At 39.4% G+C, this 25,369-nt stretch overlaps 1 protein-coding gene across 6 annotated transcripts in view; it reads left to right on the top strand.

Annotated features, from left to right (window-relative positions):
* Positions 1-4,886: 4,886 nt before the first annotated feature.
* Positions 4,887-25,369, top strand: part of ALS2 (alsin Rho guanine nucleotide exchange factor ALS2) — an 87,286-nt gene continuing 66,803 nt past the window's right edge. For 2 of the 6 annotated variants that reach the window (XM_033429885.2, XM_033429883.2), the window contains exons 1-3: positions 4,940-5,400; positions 22,642-22,721; positions 23,971-24,125. In XM_033429885.2, the coding sequence (XP_033285776.1) occupies positions 22,702-22,721; positions 23,971-24,125 (175 nt within the window). In that variant the 5' untranslated portion in view covers positions 4,940-5,400; positions 22,642-22,701. Of the gene's footprint in view, positions 5,401-22,641; positions 22,722-23,970; positions 24,126-25,369 lie in introns of all 6 variants that reach the window. The other 4 variants (XM_033429876.2, XM_033429888.2, XM_033429879.2 and 1 more) reach the window with 3 other exon arrangements.

Genomic DNA, 25,369 nt, shown 5'->3' with positions numbered 1-25,369 from the left:
CAGTCAGAATGAAATTTAAAAATATTAATATTACTAAATCTCAACCCTTGAGTAAACTTCTTTTTAATATTCTGTGTAATGAAATTGGACGTATACATAAAGTACTAGGCAGAATGAACTTTCAAAAATATAAATAAAATCAGGTCACTTCCCCACTTAAAACTTTCTGATGATTCCCCTTGCATTTAGAATAAAAAACAAACTCATATCCTGGCCTACCAACCCTCACATGATCACTACAACTTCACTTTCTACCACTCTTCCCTCTGTGCTAGATACTTTTGCCTTCTTTCTATTTCTCAAACACAAGTAAATTCTCCTCTCAAAGAACCTAGCAGGATTCTGGGCTAGATGCTCCCTATCTTCTTAATCTCTAAATAGAGTTTGGGCCTCAGGCTGCTTATCTTTTCCATGGACAACTTCCTAAATTTTATCTCTAGCCCTGATCTTTCTTCTCAACACAAGACTTATATATGCAATTGTCTACTTGGCATTTCCATTCAGATGCTTACTAGCAATATAATCTATAACACGTTCAAATATGAATACTTGGTACTTCCTCCCTATATCCCCAGACATACTCTTTTTCCCAGTCTTTTCCATCTCAGTAAACAACAGTGCATTTTTACCAATAACTCAGGCCTTAATTCTTCTTTTTGTCTCAATTGCTCATTTCTAATCCATGAGCAAATACTGTAGGCTCCACTTTCAAAACACATCAGGAGTCCAACTCCTTTTCACCTTCTCCTCTACTGCCATCCTAGGCCAAGCCAGGTAACTGTTTGCCTTGGCCCTCCTGTGTCTGCGGGTTCTGCATCCACCGATTCAACCAACAACAAATTGAAAATATTTGAAAAAAAAATTCCAGAAAGTTTCAAGAAGAAAAACTTGAATTTGCTGTTCCAGGCAACTATTTATATGACGTTTACATTGTATGAGGTATTATAAGTAATCTAGAGGTGATTTAAAGTATACAGGAAGGGAGCTTCCCTGATGGCACAGTGGTTGAGAATCTGCCTGCCAATGCAGGGGACACGGGTTCGAGCCCTGGTCTGGGAAGATCCCACATGCCGCGGAGCAACTGGGCCCGTGAGCCACAATTACTGAGCCTGCGCGTCTGGAGCCTGTGCTCCACAACAACAGAGGCCGCAGTAGTGAGAGGCCCGCGCACTGCGATGAAGAGTGGCCCCCGCTTGCCACAACTAGAGAAAGCCCACGCACAGAAATGAAGACCCAACACAGCCATAAATAAATAAATTAATTAATTTTAAAAAAGTATACAGGAGGATGTGCATAGGTTATATGCAAATACTACACCATTTTCTATAAGGGACTTGAGTGTCTGCAGATTTTGGTATCCACAGGGGTCCTGCAACCAATCCCCCATGGGTACTGAGGGACAACTGTACTGCGATAGCCTCTTTCAGCTCTCCCTGCTTCCGCTCTTAAACTCCTACACTAGGATCACTCTCCACAGAGCAGAAGAATCATCCCTTTAAAACAGAAGCCAGATTACAACACCCTCTCCTCAAAGCCCCAATGGTTGCTCTTATCATTCAGATAAACCTAAAGTCCTTTCCATCCTTTGCATGGCCCAGAGGATCTGCTCCTACTACCAGATCATTGTCTACCTGATCTTATCTCTTACCTTTCAACCTCTTCTCATTTAACTCTAGCCTCATTCAGCCTCTTTCAATCTCTTCTCTTTCAGCTCTAGCCACACTGCCCTCCTAGCCTTCACAGTTACTTATTCCCTTTGCCTGGAGCGTCAGATATTCACATGGCTTGTGCCCTCACTTCCTTTTAGATCTCTGTTTAGATGTCTTCTTGGAAAAGGGGCTTGCCCTGCACACCTTACATGAAATTGCACTCTTCCCTGTCTATTCCTTTACATTTCTTTATTGTTCATGCAAAACAACAACATTTATATAGTACTTATATGCTGGGTAGCATTCTAAGCACTTTATATTTAGTCCTCATATCACCCCGTAAAGTAGCTGACTTTGCGATCCCTGCTTTATGGATGAAGAAACAGCAGTACATAGAGGTTAAATAACTTGTGCCAAGGTCATTAAGCTAGTAAGTGCTAGAGCTGAGATTTGAACCCAGGCTGTGTTTTTAGCTGCTATACTATTTTGCTTCTTTGTAGCCCTAGTCACTGCTGTATTTGTTTACCTCTCACTCTTCCCACTTGTCTCAGTTATTGCTGCATAACCAACCATCCCCCAAACTTAGTGGCTCAAAGCAACAAGTTACTATTTCTTGGGAATGTGGGTCAGGAATTCAGGCAGGGCTTAACTAGGCTGTTACACTCACCTTGATGTCGGCTGGTGTCACTCACTCAGCTGCATTCAGCCAGTAACTGGGCTGGCCTGGAAGGTCCCAGAAGACTGGCACCTTAATGCTCTTCCATGTGGCCTATCTCTTCATATTGTCTTTTATCAATCTATAGTATAGTTGGAGCATGGCAGGCAGCTGGCTTCTCAGACGGGGATGTGGAAGCTGTCAGTTCTTTCTAAGGCCTTGATTCAGAAGTATCAGAACTTCATTTCTGTCACGTTTTATTAGTTGGGAAAACAACCATAGGCTAGCCCATATGCAGGGGCAAAGGCTATAGATTGCATCTCTTGATGTCAAGAGTGGCATTTCTATACATGAAGGGGGAACTGATGGTGGCCATCATTGGAGACTATCTTCCACATCAACAGAGTGCAAGTTCCATGAGAGGAGGCACTCTTATCTGTTTTGCTAATTGTTGTGTCTCTCTAGTGCTTAGAACAGTGCCTGGCACATAATAAGTGTGCAATAAATATTTATTTAGTCCATGTATATAAGGGACAAGTGAAAGAAAGAGTCTGAAATGTAAAGGAAAGGTCTGAGGAGTAGGAGAAAACCCAGAAGGAATGCATCCCAGAAAACAAGGAGGAAAAGAGGGAAAGGAAGATAAGAATGAAAATTGTACCTTTTTTTTTAGATTTAAAAGCTTTAAAAATAAGTTTAAAAAAGCATATTCAAACTATATTTGTAAAGTTACAAGTTCAAACAGTGCAATATGGCATAGTGAAAAGTGTGTTTTTTTCCTACCTTTGTTCCCAATTTTCCTCCCCAGTGTCAGTCACTTTAATGCATCCTGTCAGAGCCAAGATATGAATATACAAAGACAAAGATATATATCCTCTCTTTCTCTTCCTGTGAAAAGACATACATAACGTGTAACTGGTAGAATACAATTCACATGATTCAGCATCTAGCATTTTTTCTCTTAACCTAACTTCCAGATCATTCCACATCAATACATACAGAGCATTCTCCTTCTTTTAAATGGTTGCATAGAATGGTTCCATTCTTAGAATGTATCATTAGCTTTCAAAATTAGAAGGTGATTACTGGTTTCAGTAGACCTGAAAAAGCAGAGACTGCAGATTGGGAGGAGGAAGATTGGGAGGTCAGAAAGTAAAAGAAAGGAGGACAAAGGAAAAAGAAATTAAAGATGGATATGCAGGAACAGGCTCATATCCTTAGCAGTAAGAGTAACAAGAGACAGGGAGGTTGAAAATACACAAAAGAGAAGCGATAAGTAATGGAGCAAGCCTCTAAGTGGATTGGAAGGGATTAACCTTGAGAAGCCAGAACACGTCTAAAGGAGAAAGAGGGCGAAGGAAAGGAAGGCTGGGGCTGCAGGTAGGCTTTGTGATAGCGGCTGCTGGGAGTTAAGGAAATTCATCCCTGGGGGGTCTCATTTTCCTTAGAAATGTAGGAGGCAAAGTTTATTTTTTTTAAATTTTTACCAAAGAGGGTGGGTGGGTAGAGTTCAGTAAAAAGTTAGGAGAGTGTATGGGCTGGGAAGAACAGGGGATAGGGATAGGAGAAATTCTGAATAGCAATGTGTTAAGGACAATTTGGGGCTTAACAAGATTGCCTGGTCACATGGTAGTCCTGACTGAAGTTGGACACCCTTGGTCTGCAGTGGTACCAATCCTCAGGGTTATGTTTTTTCCAGCACTGGTGCAAGAGTGTACAAGGTTGGTTGAACTGTTGTAAACTAACGGTTTTGCAGGTGATGGAGGATCAAGGAGGCAATCGAGTTGAGGATGTTGGTGAACTTAATAGACCATTTATGCACAGGAGTTTCAGACCCTGACTGCACATCTTTCGCTGATGGTCTGAATACAGGTTTACAGGTCCAGCGATGGCACAGTGCCCAGCAGTAGAGTTTGCACCCACTGTCATGAGTGGCGTCTCGGGAAAATCTTCACGAGGGGACTTAGGGGGCGCGAGCTGAGTCGTGGTGGGGCTGTGACTGCAACAAGCAGACAGTCGTGAAACTGTGTGCTGAGCAAACTGGCGTTACTCAGATTGTATACGGGAGAGCTCAGTGGGGATCACAGGAGAGGCCAACTCATTTCCTCTTACCACACTCCATCCTTCGGGGTTGCAACGAAGTAGTAAAAAGTGCGGATACTAGCGCCAATCCCAGCCGCCTGGCGATGACGTCATTCTCGGGGGAGGAAGTGACTACCATTAGGGTACAGTCTATAGAAGCAGTCTGAAGACATTTTAGCCTTTTCACTGTCAAGAGTAACGAACTTACCCTTCGGACTACAGCAGTCTGAGGTAGCAGCAAAATGACTGCAGCTCCCAACCACTCTCCTCACCGTTACCATGGAACCGCTCGTAGTTAGGCCCTGGCGACGCCACGTTACGTCATTGCCCAAGTGCATCTTAGGAGTCGTGGCTCTGCCTGGTCCTAAGGGAAAGGCAGTATCTCGGGAACGTTGCCCGCGGTGCCTAACGCCCCTTTAGTAATTTTGATCCCTACCAGACTCCGTTGGCATCTAACCCCACCTACGTCGGGAGTGATCTCCGGCCTTCACTCTCGCTCGCCGCCCAGCCCCTGCCCAGAAGCCCCGCCCCCCGTGAATCAGCTGATCTCACGGGCCCGCGGGACTGCCAGGCTCGCGCCGGATGCAGACCGGGGTGCTGTAGCGGTAGCGGCAGGTGAGCGAGCGCGGGTCCTGGGTTGGCCCGTGGCTTCGGAGGGCTGATCGGCCGGGGCCTCCAGCGTGCGGGACGCCGGGGTCCGGGAGAAAGGCGGAGGCGCAGGCCGAGGCCCGGGAGCGCGGTGCAGAGACTCACGGAGACGGCGCCCGCGTCTTCCCAAGCCAGCGTCCGACCAACAGACCTGCCTGTCGAGGAGCACCCAACGGCTCCAGGTTCTCCCAGTCGCCCCGGTTCCTCCTCCCCAGACCGGGCGCCACTGCAGAGATCTCAGGGTCGTGAAATTCCTTCCCGCCCCCCTTCCCGCCTCCCCCCGCCCTACCTTCCACTAATTCATTCAGGAGGATTTATTGAACTCTAGGCGCCGACCAGATAAACCAGGGTCCCTGGCGGCGAACCTTGGTGAGTGTCCCAGGTGGGTTTGTTCCTAGATGCAGATCACGGTGGAGAGTGAACCGAGAGTTTTGCTGGCTTGAAAAGGCGGTTGTGGAAAAAGAAAATGACTTTGATATTAAGCATTAGTAGTTTAGCCTTAGTCCTTTGTCGTGTCAAGTTATCCAGCAGAGGGTGATTAAGTTCTTTTGAGAAGTGAAGATAGGAACAGAATAACATAGGGGCTGTCGTAAGGAAATGGTCCTGACGGTGGTGTTGGTCCTCTGTGTAATAGGGCTACTTTGGAGACAGACAAGTATAGGTTCGCCGAAGTGTTGTACTGCTTAGGTCTTTGTTGATGAGGGAAGAGGAAAAGCACACGGGCTGAAGTGGCTTATCCAAGTAGAGTATTCTCCTTTTGGTTTAGAATGGAAAAGGAAATCACTGTTGAACACAAACGCAGATCCTTAGTCTGTTGCCTTTTGGATTTGTTGGTGGCTGTAAATGTTCTTTAAAAGGCTTTAAAGAATAAAATTAAGAATTTAAGGAGTGAAAAGTTTGCTCTTGCAGTAGATTACAGTATTTTAATCTTGATAATACAAGCATAGTGGTGAAGTGCTTTAGACCTGAGCATACCTGGAGTCACATACACTTACATCTTTGAGTTTGGACAAGTTACTTATCTGCCCCCATTTCCTTATCTCTGAATCGGGTATAAAAGTACCTTCCTCACAATGTTACCTTTACATGTAATGGTTCATGTATCATATATTTTTTACAGTGCTTGGCACTGTATGTAGATATTCAATACATATTAGCCATTTTTATAAGTCATTTCCTTTTCCACTACATCATGGTCCACTGACTCACTGTTTTCTAAATGATGTGAAAGAGAACTGAATATTTTTTTAGAAAAGAACTATAGTTTACTTTTTAAAATCAAGGGATAGTTTCCAGATAGGTTTATGATATAGGGGTATATTTAGAGAAAATATGATTTCAGGTTGGTCTATAGTAACTTTGGTGTTCCATTAGAACCTTTAATGTGTTCCATTAGAACCTAAAATGCTGGTGGAATCTATACCTAGTTTAAATTTATTACTTAGTTTGCAAACAATGACTAGTATTGGCAGACTTAAGATTCATAGCTATAGCAAGAAATGTTAAAAGCTGTTTCACAATATTAAAATTTGAAAAGATGATGCAGAACATAAAGAACCAAACACGTAATTTGTGGGGGGGGGATTTAAGTTGGCATTATGTGAGCCCCTTATTTTTTAAGTTGATTTATGCAATGTGAACTGGAATCCCTTTTCTCCAAATTTCAGCCTTTCAGAACTTAGGTTGTCATTGACTTACTTCGGGCATTTTGACTGTCAAAGAAGCAAAAGATATGGTAACAACCTCACTGAGAACTGATTTTAGTTTTCATGTGATTAGATGGGAAGAGTACTATCAATCTTACACATTTTCATGAAAAACATGGGTTAAATGCAGTATTGCTGGATCCATTCTAAAGGTATTTACAAAGAATATGACTGACTTGTGAAAACCTTTTATAATTCTTTATTAATATGAGACTAGGTAAGGTATGAGTTGAAAAACTAGAAAGGAAGGTAGAGAGTGGTGATTTTTGAGCTGGTGTAAAAGAAGGCTTGCTTTGATGTAGTGTGAGGTTGAGCCCTTTTCTCCGACACTCAGAGGAATGCTGTGAGGATTTTAATAACTTTGTGGAATTAAACCTACCACATACTCTTAACTGTATTAGGGATATAGATATTTCTGGTAGAGTTTTTTTTAAACACATTTTTTCTTTTAACTTTTCATAAATGACCAATTAATTCAGTCATCAGTTATAAGGAAGTAGATTTCTTAAGGATATCAGTCCTTAAGAAAATGCGCGGTAACCACAAATAAAATAGCAACCAATTCTGACGTGGTCCATTTTAGCATTACATTTATTTTCCTATCCCCATTTCCCGTTCGTCTATAGATGTAATGGTGCCATCTTTACATTCTGTCTTGATATTTGCCAGCATCACACAAGTGACAGAAGAGCTGAACATAGGTGAATTAATTGATCCACGTGAATAGAGCAGAAATATTCAAATCAGAGATGTATTGAGTACTTTTGGGGGCTCTTGTAGACTTACTCTTTTATTGTACAGTTCATACAGTTTGGTTTTGAAGAAAAATGTACAGTTTTCTCAACTCCTATGGAAAAAAAAGACTGGGTCAATGGGATCTGGGTGAATTTACTTTCGTTCTAAGGGTTCTTTTCTTCCGCAACCTAAATTTTTGTTGAGCTGAATTCTTAACTAAAATTGGAGCAATTGCCCAAGCAAACATCTAACAAAGATGATTATAGCAGCTCTTAAAATAGTGATAAAGTAGAACAATCCAGATGTACTTTAGTAGGGAAATGGATAAACTATGGTTTATTCATGCAATGGAATACTATCCCTTGGTAAAAATGAATAAACTAGATCTTTGTTTATAACATGGATACATATTTCAAGTACATAATATTGAGTAAAAAAAGCAAGTTGCTGGGCTTCCCTGGTGGCGCAGTGGTTGAGAGTCCGCCTGCCGATGCAGGGGACACGTATTCGTGCCCCGGTCTGGGAAGATCCCATGTGCCGCGGAGCAGCAGGGCCCGTGAGCCATGGCCGCTGAGCCTGCGCGTCCAGAGCCTGTGCTCCGCAACGGGAGAGGCCACAACAGTGAGAGGCCCGCGTACCACAAAAAAAAAAAAAAAAAAGCAAGTTGCCCAAGGATATATGAATACTGTATTATGCATTTTTGTAGAGTTTTGAAACAATATAGCATATTACTGTTTATTGATATGTATGTATCTAGTGAGAGTACTTAAAAGTATAAGAATATACATGGAAATAAGACACATTAACTTTAGGAATAGTGGGTAACTCTGGAGAAGGAAGGTTTGGGTAGAGCTCCTTCAAATCTATGTATAACTTTTTAAAAAAATTTATTTTATTTAATTTATTTATTTTTGGCTGCGTTGGGTCTTCGTTGCTGTGTGCAGGACTTCTCTAAGTTGTGGCGAGCGGGGGCTACTCTTCATTGCAGTGCGTGGGCTTCTCATTGCGGTGGCTTCTCTTGTTGCAGAGCACGGGCTCTAGGCACGTGGGCTTCAGTAGTTGTGGCACGTGGGCTCAGTAGTTGTGGCTCGTGGGCTCCAGAGCGCAGGCTCAGTAGTTGTTGCGCATAGGCTTAGTTGCTCCGCGGCATGTGGGATCTTCCCGGACCAGGGCTCAAACCCTTATCCCCTGCCTTGGCAAGCAGATTCTTAACCACTGCACCACCAGGGAAGTCCCAAATCTACGTATAACTTTTTCTTCTGTTTTAAAGGGAGCTTAAGCAAATATGAAAATATGTTAATATTTGTTAAAACTCAATGATGGGTACATGGATTTGTACATTATTATTATTAATATTTTTACAGATTTGTGAATGGTTAAGATAGTTTGTGAAACTAGCACCTTAGAATTTTTATATATAATCGGGGCTCTCTCCCGATATGCTTTCTTTTTTTTTTACTTTGTAGCTTCTCTCCCCGCGGTGAAAAGAATGTGCCAATGCAGCTCCACTATGTAAAGCTTTTCTAAAGAGAGGAGACAAACTTTTCTGTTTGACTTGTGCTCCTGGGAAGATGCTTGCCTTAGGATATGAGGAATGATCCTTCTTGAAAGGCTGCAGGGGAATTTAAATTCTAGAGACTCTTGAAAAGTGCAGGCATGTACTGATCACGAACTCTCAAAGTATAGGGGAGTGCATTGTATCATAAAGCCCTGCAAGGAATTTGACGGAGTGACTCACATACAGAATTACTGCGGAGGGACTTCCCTGGTGGTCCAGCGTTAAGACTCCGCACTCCCAATGCAGGGGGAGTTCAATCTCTGGTCAGAAAACTAGATCCTGCATGCCGCAACTAAGACCCTGCACAGCCAAATAAATAAATAAATATTTAAATATTAAAAAAAAAAACAAAATTACTGCAGATATCGTGTAGTCATCAACACTTTTTTTAAAGTTTTCATTGGTTAAATTTTATTACATTGTAGTAAACCTGAGTTTTATACTGTGAATGCAAGTGTCCTAGTTATTGCTCAAACAAAATAATGCTCTTTCTACAAGTATTGATAAGTAAACATGACGACAATGCATTAAATGGTTGAGTAACAAATAGTGAATTTAATAGCTGATCTCTAATATGACTCACACATTTAAAAACAACATTTTCATTCCTAATCAAGAATACCTGTTATTAGCACTTTCAAAATACTCTAAGTGAAACTTATATCTCCAGAGCAGTATATTTTGACATGTGTACTCCCTGTTCAGTTATGTGGCCCCTTGTTGACCTTAAGCACTGGATATTATTGATTGGTAAAATAAGCCAACATACTTTGAACTGTGTTTCTGTAATATTGCCTTTTTTAAAAAAAGTAGCCATTTTAGTAAAAGAATAGTAGCAAAGTATTAAAGGAATAATTTATATCAGAAATTATATGCTGTCAAGTAATAATAGGCATAAATGGTTGCAGTACCTGGGAATTTGAAATTCAGTTGCTGGTATTGTAATATTTATCAGAATGTTTCATGGGAATTTAGTATTTACAGAAAATGCATTTTAAAGAGATAGGCAGTGGGTGTAAAAAGGAGCTAAATGGGTATTTGCTGGGTGTTTATTTTACCATGTTTATCCCCCTCTCCCATGAGTAATATCCATTTTAGAAGATTCTCAACAATCAGAAGAGTGTCATTTTAGTAGGTTTCAGGGTGAAATTAGCAGGCCATAAAAAAAAATAAGTAAAAAGAGAAAGAGACTATGAAGCCTTAGTGTCCCTGATTGCCCAGAAACAGTCTCCATGTACTAAGGAGAAAGGGACTGTTCTTTCCTAGTTGTCTAACATCTGTGAAGTGACATGAAATAAAAGCATCTTCCTTGTTAGGAAGTACCATTAGCAAATTATGTATGAGAGTTTCTATCATGAGAAGACACTTTCCTTTCATGTCAGACATTGACTTTTATAACAGGCATGGAAACCTTCTAATCATTTGGAAGTCTGTGGACTGATGGAAACCTTCTAATCATTTGGAAGTCTGTGGACTGGAACTTAAGATCGAGGGTTGTCTTCCACTGAGGACTCACTTATGCGTAGCCAGCTTATACCTAGTGGTTACCATGGGTACAAGAATGTACCGATGAATAAGTCATGGTTTCTGACCTCCAGGAGTTTATAATATATTTTGAATCAATGACTTAAGTGCATTATCCCATTAGTAACAACATTATAAATAATAAGTACTCTCTAGGCCAGCCTACTGACTTTATTTAATGCATTAATTTACTGAACTCCTGAACTCTGGGTCAGGATTTAAGGGGTTGGTCAGCTCCCATAGTGGTATTAGGCAGTGCCTCCAGTGCAGCATTTCAGGCTGAGAGGGCTAGGATTTGAAGTGGCCTCCCCCTTTGATGGTGGTTGGTTTGTCAAGCCTTAGGTGCAAGGTGAGTGTTCCTCAACCTTCGGTGGTGGTGGGTAAAGGCTAGAGTGGCAGGATATCCAGGAAGTAGCAGTTGTTGGTGTACAGATTAGTTGTAAATCAGGTGTTTGAGTCAAAAGTTGCCTTAATCCATGTGTAAACATAGACTGAGCCTCTAAAAGCAAATATTTATTAAGCATTTACCATGTGTAAAATTCCATAGGGTCTTCAATTATTGTTTACTGCATTCACAATATAAACTCTGGTTTACTACATTGTAATAAAACACAACTAACTGAGACTTTAAAGAGAAAGTGTAAATGACTGCATGAAATCTGTAGTAATTTTATGTCAGATTCACTCTATGTCCAAATTCTTTTCAAGGCATTATGATACAGTTTGCTCCTTTATTATTATTTTTATTGTCTTCCTATCTTAATGTCTTGTCATTCTAAACAGTAATATCATTACTCTTATAACTATAATTATTGCTATTATTTCACTATTTTAATCAATACACTTATTTTAAACCAATAAATGAGACAGGAGACTAAGAGTAGAAGGGCCCAGCTTTGCTAGTGTTAAGTTAGCTTTCTTATGCCTTGAGGGCACTGTCTACTTAGAGCCATCATTCTAGTCAGAAAGATAGAACATACTCGTATGTAAACTCCTTAAGGGTAGGAACTTGTTGATTTATATAGGCCTAGTCTGTCTACAGGTATTTATTGAGTACTTGTATGTCAGGACTATATTAAGCAGCTGGGATATAATAGAGCATAAGATGTTTTTGGCTTCCGTGGAAGTTTTATATTAGTTCCATACCTGGAGTACAGTAGGTGAGAAAACTACATGTGGTTTTAGTTGTTGAAATTTAATTAAAGTTAATATACTAACTTTTACTAAATTATTAAGGCAAAAGGACTTTGTCCAGAGAATAAAGTTTACTAGATGTGAATACATAGAATGCTACATGATTTAATTTTCTTTTTGCATTTGGGATACTAGTCCATTAACACATTTCTGTTTCATATTTTAAAATTTTTATTTATATTCTGCCTTGTTCCTAAAAGGCAGTTTACAGAAATGTGTAAATGTGGCAAAATAAAATAAAGAGACAGAACGAATGGAACCAGGTGTGAGATTAGAAAACATAGCACACACACTGTGAAGTCCTAGTCACTTACAGGTGCCGTCATGTGGGACTCTTATCCTCCCACCACAAAATCTATAATCCTGCCTGTATCTGTACCTGTTGTTTTGTTTCTTTTTAAAATGTAGACCCTTTCTCTTGTGAAAGACCAGTCCCACTGCATGCGTGTTCCGGACGCCATCCTCTTCCACTTTTGTCCAGGATTTTGGTTCTGCCCTCTGTCCTTGTCTCCCTTGCATCTAGGATCCATGTCATTGTCCTACAAACATGTTCAGCTGTCTCTCATCTTCCCCCACCCCCCAAAATTACACCCTTGATCTTCATGTTTCTGTCCACCTGCTTCTCCATTTCTGTTTGCCATTTCAGTATTTTTTAAAAGCATCATTTACACCAACTTTATTTTCATGTCCTCACCTGCCATTTATAGTCAGCCTGCTGCAATCTGGTTTTCAGTCCCCAGCTGAGAGCCCAGCCGTGTTGACCCGTCATTCCTGCTGGAAACACGCTCTGCTTTGCTTCGTGTGCCCACATCAGACTCTTGTTTGTTCTACCTCTCAGGCCACTTCTCACCTCAGTCTTTGCTTGTTGCTCATCCTATCCGAGTAACTTAACAGCTTGATTCTGTGCCTCCCTTTTCTCTTAACACACACTCCAGTGATACTATCCATTGCCTTGATTTCAGATATTATCCATATGCCTTCCCAAGTTTATGTCAATAGTTGAGACCTTTCTTCTGAACGCCATACTCACATATTCAGCTGCTCACTTGACATGTATTCTTGGATTTCTCACAGGCATCTTGAACTTATAAAAAAATCTTGTCTTACGAGAATCTTACCTTCCACTTCAGAATCCTACCCTCTCACTCTTCCTCATTTCAGTAAATGGTACCACTACACAGTTGTTCAAGGGAGAAATTAGAGGTCATTTTTGATACCTCCTTCTCCTTTATCCCCCACTTATGTCTAATACATCACTAAGTCCTAGTTGTTCTAGGACACAGCACCTCTCTCATTATTTACTTCTTTCCACCAAATTGGTAGTCTTGTATGAAATTAAAGAGCCCAGGCTTCCTTCCTCCACTAAGATGAGCCAAGTGAGTATTTGCAGGGAGGATATTTCTTACAGAATTCATTTGGGCACTCTGTGTGAGTATGTTCACTATAAAATGGACTTAAAACTTTTAAAACAAGTGACGTAAATCATTGCCATTAAAAAGTTGAGGACCCCTACCGAAAATGATAGTTGTTTTAGAATACAGGTTCCCAGTCCCTTACTTGAAACCCTTGGGGCAAGGCATGTTTTGGAATTCAGAGTTTTTCTGATCTTTAGAATAAGGTGCATAAACCATATATTATATAACACTTCTCGTGGGACCTTTGGTACCACCCTACAATCATATTAATATTTCTGTGACAGATGAAGATGTACACTAAAGGGGTAAAAACTAAATAGCATCACATTAGTTCATGTTGGTTTTGGTCTTGGATGAGTTCAGGTCAGATTAGATTTTGCCACCAAAAGACTTAAATGAAAAAACTTTGAGTTTTCAGAGTTTTTTGGAGTTTAGATTTCTGGTTACGGTATCATGGACCCATAGTAGTAGCTTTTCTTTCTAGCAATAATTAGAACATCTAGACCAGATTTTTTTTTTTTTAGGGCACTCCCAGATCATGCAATTAAAACCATATTCTCTGCATGTACAGGATAGCTTATTTCTCTGTTAAATGTAGCAGGAGGGTGTGTATCCACCGGGATCTAAAAGTGGAATCAACTCATTAAGGACCAAGCTTTTTGTTTTAAAGGGTCATCTGAGAGTTTAATTACTTTACATTTCACTGTGAAGGAGATAATTTGAAGCGTAGAGTGGTATACTTTAAAATGAATGCATCTTTGTTCTGTGGTTCATAGTACTTAATAGTTGGAGGGGATGCTACAGTCCAGTTTGCTCCTTTTACAGATGCCATTGATCTCTGGAAAGGCCATGTGAGGTACAAGAGGACCCCACATTTTCTGACTCTGTAAATATCACACAGCTTCTGTATCAGAGCTAGTTAATATAATAAAGGCTATGAGGGAAAGTTACTATAACAGAAGAAAAGAAGCAAAGTACAGGGATCCTGACCCCCAAAGCTCATCTGGGGAGAAATATCCCCAGAAGAAGCCCCATGATTAGGCAATTTTATAACAGTTAAAACTGTTAGCAGTGGAAGTACATAAGCAAGTTTAAATGCTTTTTGAATCGTTGAGGCAAGTCTTGTAGATTTCTCAGAGAGGGGATTATAAAAATACTAGGAAAACAAATTTTTTGGTGTACTTTTTCTGTTTGGATACATAATTGAGGAAGAATGTTAGATTAACTGGATTTGGTAAATGCTGCATATTTTAAGTATGTGAGGTAAAACTTTATAATATAAGCTTCCCACATTTAGGTGCAATATTCCTTTTTAGCTATGTTTCCTTACCAGTCATTTCCTTTTTTCTCATTGCTGTATCTGAATTTCAGGCACACGTGTCTTCTTAGGAGAAGTCAAGTATGTTAAACACCATTAAAACAAAATTCGATCTATAAATATCGATAAAGAAAGATGTGTGTGAAATAGTGTACTAGCTTTCTGTTGCTGCTTGTAGCATTGCTGTAAACTCAGTGCCTAAAATAACACAAATTTATCATCTTGGAGTTCTTTAGGTTCAAAATCGGACACCAGTCTCGCTGGGTTAAAATCAAGATGTCAGCAGGGCTGTGTTTTTTTCTGGAGGCTCTAGGAGAGAATTCGTTTCCTTGCCTCTTCCAGCTTCTAGAGGCCACCTACATTCTTTGGCTTATGGCTGCCCCCTCCCATCTTCAAAGCCAGCAATTTAGCAGCTCTCTGACACGGCTTGTTATCATCACCTCTCTTTCTCAAGCTCTCCTCTGCCTCTCTCTTCCACTTTATTTATTTATTTATTTTATACAGCAGGTTCTTATTAGTCATCAGTTTTATACACATCAGTGTATACATGTCAGTCCCAATCTCCCAATTCATCACACCACCACCACCGCCACCCCTACCCCCGACACTTCCCGCCTTGATGTCCATACGTTTGTTTCTCTACATCTGTGTCTCTATTTCTGCCCTCCAAACCAGTTCATCTGTACCATTTTTCGAGGTTCCACATATGTGCATTAATATACAATATTTGTTTTTCTCTTTCTGACTTAACTTCACTCTGTATGACAGTCTCTAGATCCATCCACGTCTCAACAGATGACCCAATTTCGTTCCTTTTTATGGCTGAGTAATATGCCATTGTATATATGTACCACATCTTCTTTATCCATTCATCTGTGGATGGGCATTTGGGTTGCTTCCATGACCTGCTCTTGTAAATAGTGCTGTGATGAACATTGGAGTGCATGTGTCTTTTTGAATTATGGTTTTCTCTGGGTATATGCCCAGTAGTGGGATTGCTGGGTTGTATGGTAATTCTATTTTTAGTTTTCTAAGGAATCTCCATACTGTTCTCCATAGTGACTGTATCAATATACATTCCCACCAACAGTGCGAGAGGGTTCCCTTTTTTCCACACCCTCTCCAGCATTTGTTGTTTGTAGATTTTCTGATGATGCCCATTCTAGCTGGTGTGAGGTGATACCTCATTGTAGTTTTGATTTGCATTTCTCTAATAATTAGTGATGTTGAGCAGCTTTTCATGTGCTTCTTGGCTATGTGTATGTCTTCTTTAGAGAAATGGCTATTTAGGTCTTCTGCCCATTTTTGGATTGGGTAGTTTGTTTTTTTAATATTGAGCTGCATGAGCTGTGTATATATTTTGGAGATAAATCCTCTGTCTGTTGATTCATTTGCAAATATTTTCTCCCATACTGAGGGTTGTCTTTTCGTCTTCTTTGTAGTTTCCTTTGCTGTACAAAAGCTTTTAAGTTTCATTAGGTCCCATTTGCTTATTTTTGTTTTTATTTCCATTCTAGGAGGTGCATCAAAAAAGATCTTGCTGTGATTTATGTCAAAGAGTGTTCTTCCTGTGTTTTCCTCTAAGAGTTTTATAGTGTCTGTTCTTACATTTAGGTCTCGAATCCATTTTGAGCTTATTTTTGTGTATGGTGTTAGGGAGTGTTCTAATTTCATTCTTTTACATGTAGCTGTCCAATTTTCCCAGCACCACTTATTGAAGAGACTGTCTTTTCTCCATTGTATATCCTTGCCTCCTTTGTCATAGATTAGTTGACCATAGGTGCCTGGGTTTATCTCTGGGCTTTCTGTCTTGTTCCATTGATCTATGTTTCTGTTTTTGTGCCAGTACCATATTGTCTAGATTACTGTAGCTTTGTAGTATAGTCTGAAGTCAGGGAGTCTGATTCCTCCAGCTCCATTTTTCTCCCTCAAGAGTGCTTTGGCTATTCGGGGTCTTTTGTGTCTCCATACAAATTTTGAGATGATTTGTTCTAGTTCCGTAGAAACTGCCATTGGTAATTTTTTTTTTTTTTTTTTGCGGTACGCGGGCCTCTCACCGCTGCGGCCTCCCTCGCTGGGGAAGCACAGGCTCCGGACGCGCAGGCTCAGCGGCCATGGCTCACGGGCCCAGCCGCTCCGCGGCATGTGGGATCCTCCCGGACCGGGGCACGAACCCGCGTCCCCTGCGTCGGCAGGCGGACTCTCAACCACTGCGCCACCAGGGAAGCCCTGCCATTGGTAATTTGATAGTGATTGCATTGAATCTGTAGATTGCTTTGGGCAGTATAGTCATTTTCACAATATTGATTCTTCCAATCCAAGAACATGGTATATCTCTCCATCTGTTGGTATCATCTTTAATTTCTTTCATTAATGTCTTATAGTTTTCTGCATACAGGTCTTTTGTCTCCCTAGGTAGGTTTATTCCTAGGTATTTTATTCTTTTTGTTGCAGTGGTAAATGGCAGTGTTTCCTTAATTTCTCCTTCAGATTTTTCATCATTAGTGTATAGGAATGCAAGAGATTTCTGTGCATTAATTTTGTATCCTGCAGCTTTACTGAATTCATTGATTAGCTCTAGTAGTTTTCTGGTGGCATTTTTAGGATTCTCTATGTATAGTATCATGTCATCTGCAAACAGTGACAGTTTTACTTCTTCTTTTCCAATTTGTATCCTTTTATTTCTTTTTCTTCTCTGATTGCCGTGGCTAGGACTTCCAAAACTATGTTGAATAACAGTGGCGAGAGTGGACATCCTTGTCTTGTTCCTGATCTTAGGGGAAATGCTCTCAGTTTTTCACCATTGAGAATGATGTTTGCTGTGGGTTTGTCGTATATGGCCTCTATTATGTTGAGGTAGGTTCCCAATATGCCCACTTTCTGGAGAGTTTTTTTCATAAATGGGTGTTGAATTTTGTCAAAAGCTTTTTCGGCATCTATTGAAATGATCATATGGTTTTTCTTCTTGAGTTTGTTAATATGCTGTATCACATTGATGGATTTGCTTATATTGAAGAATCCTTGCATCCCTGGGATAAATCCCACTTGATCGTGGTGTATAATCCTTTTAACGTGTTGTTGGATTCTGTTTGCTAGTATTTTGTTGAGGATTTTTGCATCTTTATTCATCAGTGATATTGGTCTGTAATTTTCTTTTTTTGTAGTATCTTTGTCTGGTTTTGGTATCGGCGTGATGGTGGCCTCACACAATGAGTTTGGGAGTGTTCCTTCCTCTGCAATTTTTTGGAGGAGTTTGAGAAGGATAGGTGTTAGCTCTTCTTCAAATGTTTGATAGAATTCACCTGTGAAGCCATCTGGTCCTGGACTTCTGTTTGTTGGAAGATTTTTAATCACAGTTTCAGTTTCATTACTTGTGATTGGTCTGTTCATATTTTCTATTTCTTCCTGGTTCAGTCTTGGAAGGTTACACCTTTCTAAGAATTTGTCCATTTCTTCCAGGTTGTCCATTTTATTGGCATAGAGTTGCTTGTAGTAGTCTCTTAGAATGCTTTGTATTTCTACGGTGTCTGTTGTAACTTCTCTTTTTTCATTTCTAATTTTATTGATTTGAGTCCTCTCCTTTTTCTTGATGAGTCTGGCCAGTGGTTTATCAATTTTGTTTATCTTCTCAAAGAACCAGCTTTTAGTTTTATTGATCTTTGCTATTGTTTTCTTTGTTTCTATTTCATTTATTTCTGCTCTGATCTTTATGATTTCTTTCCTTCTGCTAACTTTGCGTTTTGTTTTTTCTTCTTTCTCTGGTTCCTTCAGGTGTAAGGTTAGATTGTTTATTTGAGATTTTTCTTGTTTCTTGAGGTAGGCTTGTATAGCTGTAAATTTCCCTCTTAGAACTGCTTTTGCTGCATCCCATAGGTTTTGGATCATCGTGTTTTCATTGTCATGTGTCTCTAGGTATGTTCTGATTTCCTCTTTGATTTCTTCAGTGACCTCTTGGTTATTTAGTAACGTATTGTTTAGCCTCCATGTGTTTGTGTTTTTTACGTTTTTTTTCTCTGTAATTTATTTCTAATCTCATAGCATTGTGGTCAGAAAAGATGCTTGCTATGATTTCAGTTTTCTTAAATTTACTGAGGCTTGATTTGTGACCCAAGATGCGATCTATCCTGGAGAATATTCCATGCGCACTTGAGAAGACAGTGTAATCTGCTGTTTTTGGATGGAATGTCCTATAAAAATCAATTAAATCTATCTGGTCTATTGTGTCATTTAAAGCTTGTGTTTCCTTATTAATTTTCTGTTTGGATGATCTGTCCATTGGTGTAAGTGAGGTGTTAAAGTCCCCCATTATTATTGTGTTACTGTCCATTTCCTCTTTTATAGCTGTTAGCAGTTGCCTTATGTATTGAGGTGCTCCTATGTTGGGTGCATATATATTTATAATTGTTATATTTTCTTCTTGGATTGATCCCTTGATCATTATGTAGTGTCCTTCCTTGTCTTGTAACATTCTTTATTTTAAAGTCCATTTTATCTGATATGAGTATTGCTACTCCAGCTCCCTTTTGATTTGCATTTGCATGGAATATCTTTTTCCATCCCCTCACTTTCAGTCTGAATGTGTCCCTAGGTGTGAAGTGGGTCTCTTCTAGACAGCATGTATATGGGTCTTGTTTTTGTATCCATTCAGCAAGCCTGTGTGTTTTGGTTGGAGCATTTAATCCATTCACGTTTAAGGTAATTATCGATATGTATGTTCCTATGACTATTTTCTTAATTGCCCTGGGTTTTTTTTGTAGACCCTTTTCTTCTTTTGTGTTTGTCACTTAGAGAAGTTCCTTTAGCATTGTTTTAGAGCTAGTTTGGTGGTGCTGAATTCTCTTAACTTTTGCTTGTCTGTAAAGCTTTTGATTTCTCCATTGAATCTGAATGAGATCCTTGTCGGGTAGAGTAATCTTGGTAGTAGTTTCTTCCCTTTCATCACTTTAAGTGTATCATGCCACTTCCTTCTGGCTTGTAGAGTTTCTGCTGAGAAATCAGCTGTTAACCTTATAGGAGTTCCCTTGCATGTTATTTGTTGTTTTTCTCTGGCTGCTTTCAATAATTTTTCTTTGTCTTTAATTTTTGCCAGTTTGATTACTATGTGTCTCAGTGTGTTTCTCCTGGGTTTATCCTGTATGGGACTTTCTACGCTTCCTGGACTTGGGTGGCTATTTCCTTTCCCATGTTAGGGAAGTTTTTGATTATAATCTCTTCAGATATTTTCTCTGCTCCTTTCTTTCTCTCTTGTCCTTCTGCGACCCCTATATTGCAAATGTTCGTGTGTTTAATGTTGTCCCAGAGGTCTCTTAGGCTGTCTTCATTTCTTTTCATTCTTTTTTCTTTATTCTGTTCTGCAGCAGTGAATTCCACCATTCTGTCTTCCAGGTCACTTATCTGTTCTTCTGCCTCAGTTATTCTGCTATTGATTCCTTCTAGCATAGTTTTCATTTCAATTGTTGTATTGTTCATCTGTGTTTGTTCTTTAATTCTTCTAGGTCTTTGTTAAACATTTCTTGCATCTTCCTTTTTTTTTTTTTTTTTTTTTTTTTGCTGTACACGGGCCTCTCACTGTTGTGGCCTCTCCCATTGCGGAGCACAGGCTCCGGACACGCAGGCTCAGCAGCCATGGCTCACAGGCCTAGTTGCTCCACAGCATGTGGGATCTTCCCGGACTGGGGCACGATCCTGCGTCCCCTGCATCGGTAGGCGGACTCTCAACCACTGTGCCACCAGAGAAGCCCCCTTCTTGCATCTTCTTGATCTTTGCCTCCATTCTTTTTCCGGGGTCCTGGATCATCTTCACCATCATTATTCTGAATTCTTTTTCTGGAAGGTTGCCTATCTCCACTTCATTTAGTTGTTTTTCTGGGGTTTTATCTTGTTCCTTCATCTGGTACCTAGCCCTCTGCCTTTTCATCTTGTCTGTCTTTCTGTGAATGTGGTTTTTGTTCCACAGGCTGCAGGGTTGTAGTTCTTCTTGCTTCTGCTGTCTGCCCTGTGGTGGATGTGGCTATCTAAGAGGCTTGTTGTCTCTTCCACTTTTAAGGACTCTGTGATTATGCTGAGTCCATCTGGATAACTAGGATAATCTCCCCAACTTAAAACAAGCTGATTAGCAGCTTAACTTCCCCTTTGCCATGTAGCCTAACATATTCACAGGTTCTGGGCATTAGGACATGGGTATCTTGGGAATCATTATCCTTCCTACGGTATATAGTAAGTAACAAAGTTGCAAGACAGTTTGTAGAGTTTTAATTCCATTTGGATTTGAAAAAATGAATGTTGGTTAGAAATCATGTGGCATAAGGAGTAATCCACTTTAAGAAAACACTGTATTCAAGAATATGACACCAAAAGAGAAGAAAGGTCAGCTGCTTTATTCATTTTACCGATTCTCAACAGTTTTGATTGACAGGCAGTAGGACACAATTTGGTTCACGAACAGTGAATCAGTTGCTTGAAGTGTGCTTGTGCACTCCCACACCCTCCCAGAGCAGTTCTCTGGTTTCTCCCCTGGGCATTGTTTAACTTTTATCAAGGGACCAGTTACTCCCTGATCTCTCATAGATGAGCATAGGTTAGACCTGGCCTCAGAACTTCTCTGTATGCTGTGAACTGTACATTTTACTAAAAGTTAATTACTATCACACACAAAGCATAGTACCACTTAGTAATCATATTTATTAAATGAATAGCATTTATTAAATCTGGTCAGATATATCTTTCATTTACATGTACCCTTCATCCAACTTTGAATGAGTCAAAATCTTTCTAAAATAAGCATTAGGTAGAGAGTAATTTCCTCCAGATATACAGATGGGAAACTGTAAGAATTCACAGGCAACCTGGAGTAAACAGATGGTCTTACATCATTCCTGCCGGTGTGGGCTCTTTTCAAAGCACAGTGACGATGCCATACCCTTTTGCAGAAAAATAATGAATTTGGCCCCAGTATTCACACATCTAAATTCACACATCTAAAACCCCGTTGCTCTTATTTTCATGAGTTTTGGTGCCCTTAAAAATGTGAATTTCTTAGTTGAAATGCATTGAGCGTTTCTGCCTGCCTGTCAGTATTTCTAGCTCTTACTTTATTAAACATTGAGTTTCTGAAATGATAGGTCATAATATTTGTACTGTTATTTTCATATAGCTCTTTTCTATTAAATGGTAGATTTAAAAAATAGATATTTAAAATTCAAACTTCTTTCTTCCAGCCCTTTGGATTATGGTTTTGAATTGAGGTTGATTTGGGGAAAACACTGCTAGTTCCAATACATGGAAAACTTTGTTTTAATGGTGGAATTCTGTGTGTGTGCATTACTGGAAAATGAAATTAAAACTGTTTGAATCTGATACATTACTGGAGAGATTGCAGAAATTCTTTTTTTTAATTTAATTTATTTTATTTATTTATTTTTGGCTGCGTTGGATCTTCGCTACTGCACGCAGGCTTTCTCTAGTTGCAGTGAGAGGGGATTCCTCTTCATTGCGGTGCACAAGCTTCCCGTTACGGTGGCATCTCTTGTTGCGGAGCACAGGCTCTAGGCACATGGGCTTCAATAGTTGTGGCTCGTGGGCTCTAGAGCACAGGCTCAGTAGTTGTGGTGCATGGGCTTAGTTGCTCTGTGGCATGTGGGATCTTCCGGGACCAGGGCTTGAACCCGTGTCCCCTGCATTGGCAGGCAGATTCTTAACCACTACGCCACCAGGGAAGCCCCAAGAAATTCTTGTTTACTTAATTGGTATTTAAGTGTTCATATGTCCCAGCAGCATTTGAAAAGTAGCCTTAATTTGTGTGTAATGAATACTTAACACATTGAGTTTTCAGATTGAACTTATTTATAATAAAAAACAAATGAAAAAAATCTGTTGCCTGACAAAGTACAGCTAGGTTGTGGGTAGTCTTTTCTCACTTTGACATTATATTTGACGATCAACAGGCATTTTTATAAGCTCAGTGGGCAGGCTCAGTCTAGAGATTCGACTTTGGCAGGCAGGATATGAAATAGTTTAAATAGTTTTGCTGTATATTTATTGCCCAGTGAATGTGCACTTGTTGGAGAGCTGCCTGTTTTCTTCTTTTTTTAAAATCTGACAGATAAAATAGCAAACTGCTCTTTCACTGCTCTTTGTGCTTACCTGTGTTTTGCCCTTTAGGGTTTTATATACCTTTTGCAAGGAGGGAATGATTTGGTGATGGAGTGCTCCCACTGACCGATGGACTCAAAGAAGAAAAGGTAAAACCATTTTTTCCTTTTCCCCTACCCTTCTAGGAAAACACAACAGACAGTTCCACTTATGTGTAGCTTCTCTTCAGTTTAATTTTCTTGTTGATGGCTATTAAGTAGGAATAGTGACATTTGTGTTGATTGGTAAAGAGAGAAAGATAATTACAATAAAGCTTGTTAGTGGTGTACACTTTGTTGCTAGTTCCTTTCTTATGCTTATAAAAGGCACAAAATGTCTTCACCATTTTGAAGCTTTTGAGGCCATTTTTTTTGTCACACAGTTTCAAGTTTTCAGAAGTAGCCTTATTAATTGTAATTCTATCCTTAGAGAACTCGGCGCCATGAATGATATTTTGAAAGGAGGGTTAGGTTTGTGGCTTTCCTTTCATAAAAACATGGTTATGCCTAATTACAGTTCAGAGGAATATTATTTAACAAAAGTAGAGAAAATCCTAGGTATTATAAAATAAAGAAAACCAAAAAAAAGTTTCTGTGCCTCATTAAAATATTGGCATCACTGTTCTAGAAAAAAAGAATATGAAAGTAAATGCCCCATCAATGGCGACACAAAGGAAAATATTATATAAAGGGAAACCCAGAGTATGTTAATGTGGCCTTTTCTTGGAAAGGGAGGCAGTTGGGATACAGTCATTGTTATACAGCTGTGTGTTTTATGTTCTTTGAACTAGGGTTATCAGATGGATAGAATTCTTTGGCTAGAACATGAGTAAAGCATGAAGGATTTTACTGGTACCTGTTATAAATTTAGTTCTTAAAAATTTAAATAAGAATTATAGAGCTTAAACTTGGTATAAAGGGAAATGTGGATCCCTATTCCTTCTGTCTTTCTCATCAAATACTTTTTTTTTAAATACCAAATTAAAAACTAAAAATTTAAAAGAAGACTCCAACTTGGGACATGTTATAACTTTAACATCTAAACAAGGAGTTAACGTACTGAGAAGTAAGAATCTTGAAATTTTAAATCAGAAAACTTCAAAAAATAGCCCAGGTTTCGTTTGCTTCTTAGATAGAGATAAGTAATTTGTGGGTTTATCCTCAAATCATTTATATAAATAGTAATTTTACCTCTGCTCCTGTGTCATAACCATGCCATAAAATAGGTGCCGAACTGTCTGACTCAGTCACCCATGTACTGGTAAAAGGTATAAATCTCATGACAGTATGAAGGACAAAAGATACAGTTCTGAACTGGAGGAACAAGCTATTTTTAAGCTATTTTTCTTGATGTTTGTAGCTCAACAGAAGCTGAAGGATCCAAAGAAAGAGGCCTGGTCCATGTGTGGCAGGCAGGCTCCCGTTCTGTAACACCAGAGAGATTGCCAGGCTGGGGAGGAAAGACTGTTCTTCATGCGGCCCTTGGAGTGAAACATGGAGTTCTTCTGACTGAAGGTATTGAAAAGGACGGCTTAGCCAACACTAACTGAGACTCTGACCAGTGTCGGAGCATATAGAAGCCGCTGAGAGTTACTGGGTACGAGGGCTTCTGAGTGAACTTTGCTTAACTTATGCTTTTTTTGTTTTCAAAATATGTTCTTACTCCCTTCATCAGAAATCATATGAGTTCTTATATTTAAGATGTACCATAACTAGAATAAAAGGGAGAATTACAGTTTAAAAATTTTAGTAGTGATAAGTACATGAAAAATGAGATTTTTTAAAAGATTACATATTCAGAGACCCTTTTACTATACCTTTGTTCATTAAATGTATCAGAATGATAATGCTAATAAAAGCTAATGTTTATTAAACAATTATATGTGCCAGGCACTGCACTAAGCACTTTGTATGTATTATCTCACTGAGTCCTCACAACCACCTTATGAGGTAGCTGCTGTTATTATCCCCACTTCACAGATGAGGAAGCTGAAGGTCAGGGAGGTTAAATTGTTTTCCCAAGCACACACGACTATTTAAAGGGTCAGAGTTAGGATGGGAACCCAGAGAGTCTAATTTCAAAATTTGCTTTTTAAATCTCTTGGCTGTACTGTCTCAGTACCATTTCTCTCAGGCATAAATAGCAGCTCATAAGAACATATAATAAAATCTACAAATCTATATCAGAAACATAGGCTATAATTTATAGAGAGCGCTGCCTTTAATTTTGATGGTACTTTACCGACCAAGTCATGGCAAGTTTGATTTGGGTCAGGACTGCCATCAGCTTCACTAATTTATAAATTTCTACTCTGTAAGTATTAAGTATTTAACAATGCTTTGGTATTTTCCTTGTAGGAACTAAGGGAAGACAGATTCTAGGAAACAAAGCTTAAATCTGACCATGGTGGTTTTTTGGGGCAAACATGGATTTCTTTCTAATTTCTTTATTATTATGTCACTTTTATTATAATAATACATAATACTATTATTATTATTGTATTAGGCCAGAATTTGGAGAAAGCCTTATTTTTCAAATGTGAACTATATCCAGTACCTGTGGGCTTCAAAATCTATAGTTCTCAAACATTATATAAATAGAGTTCTGTTACTGTCGTTTTATTAGCCCCTCAGTAAGATATTTAGGAATCCTTCATGAGCATATCTTTAAACATATAGAATCAAACCTAAAAGCCTGGGAAAACTGAGGGAAAACTTAAAAAAAAAGGTAAATAACCTATGTTCATGTTTAAGCAGTG

Source organism: Orcinus orca, chromosome 7, assembly GCF_937001465.1.
Source record: "Orcinus orca chromosome 7, mOrcOrc1.1, whole genome shotgun sequence".
In the NCBI taxonomy this organism is placed as follows: Eukaryota; Metazoa; Chordata; class Mammalia; order Artiodactyla; family Delphinidae; genus Orcinus; species Orcinus orca.
Note: the sequence above shows the minus strand (reverse complement) of the source record. Positions and strands in the feature narration are given on the sequence as shown.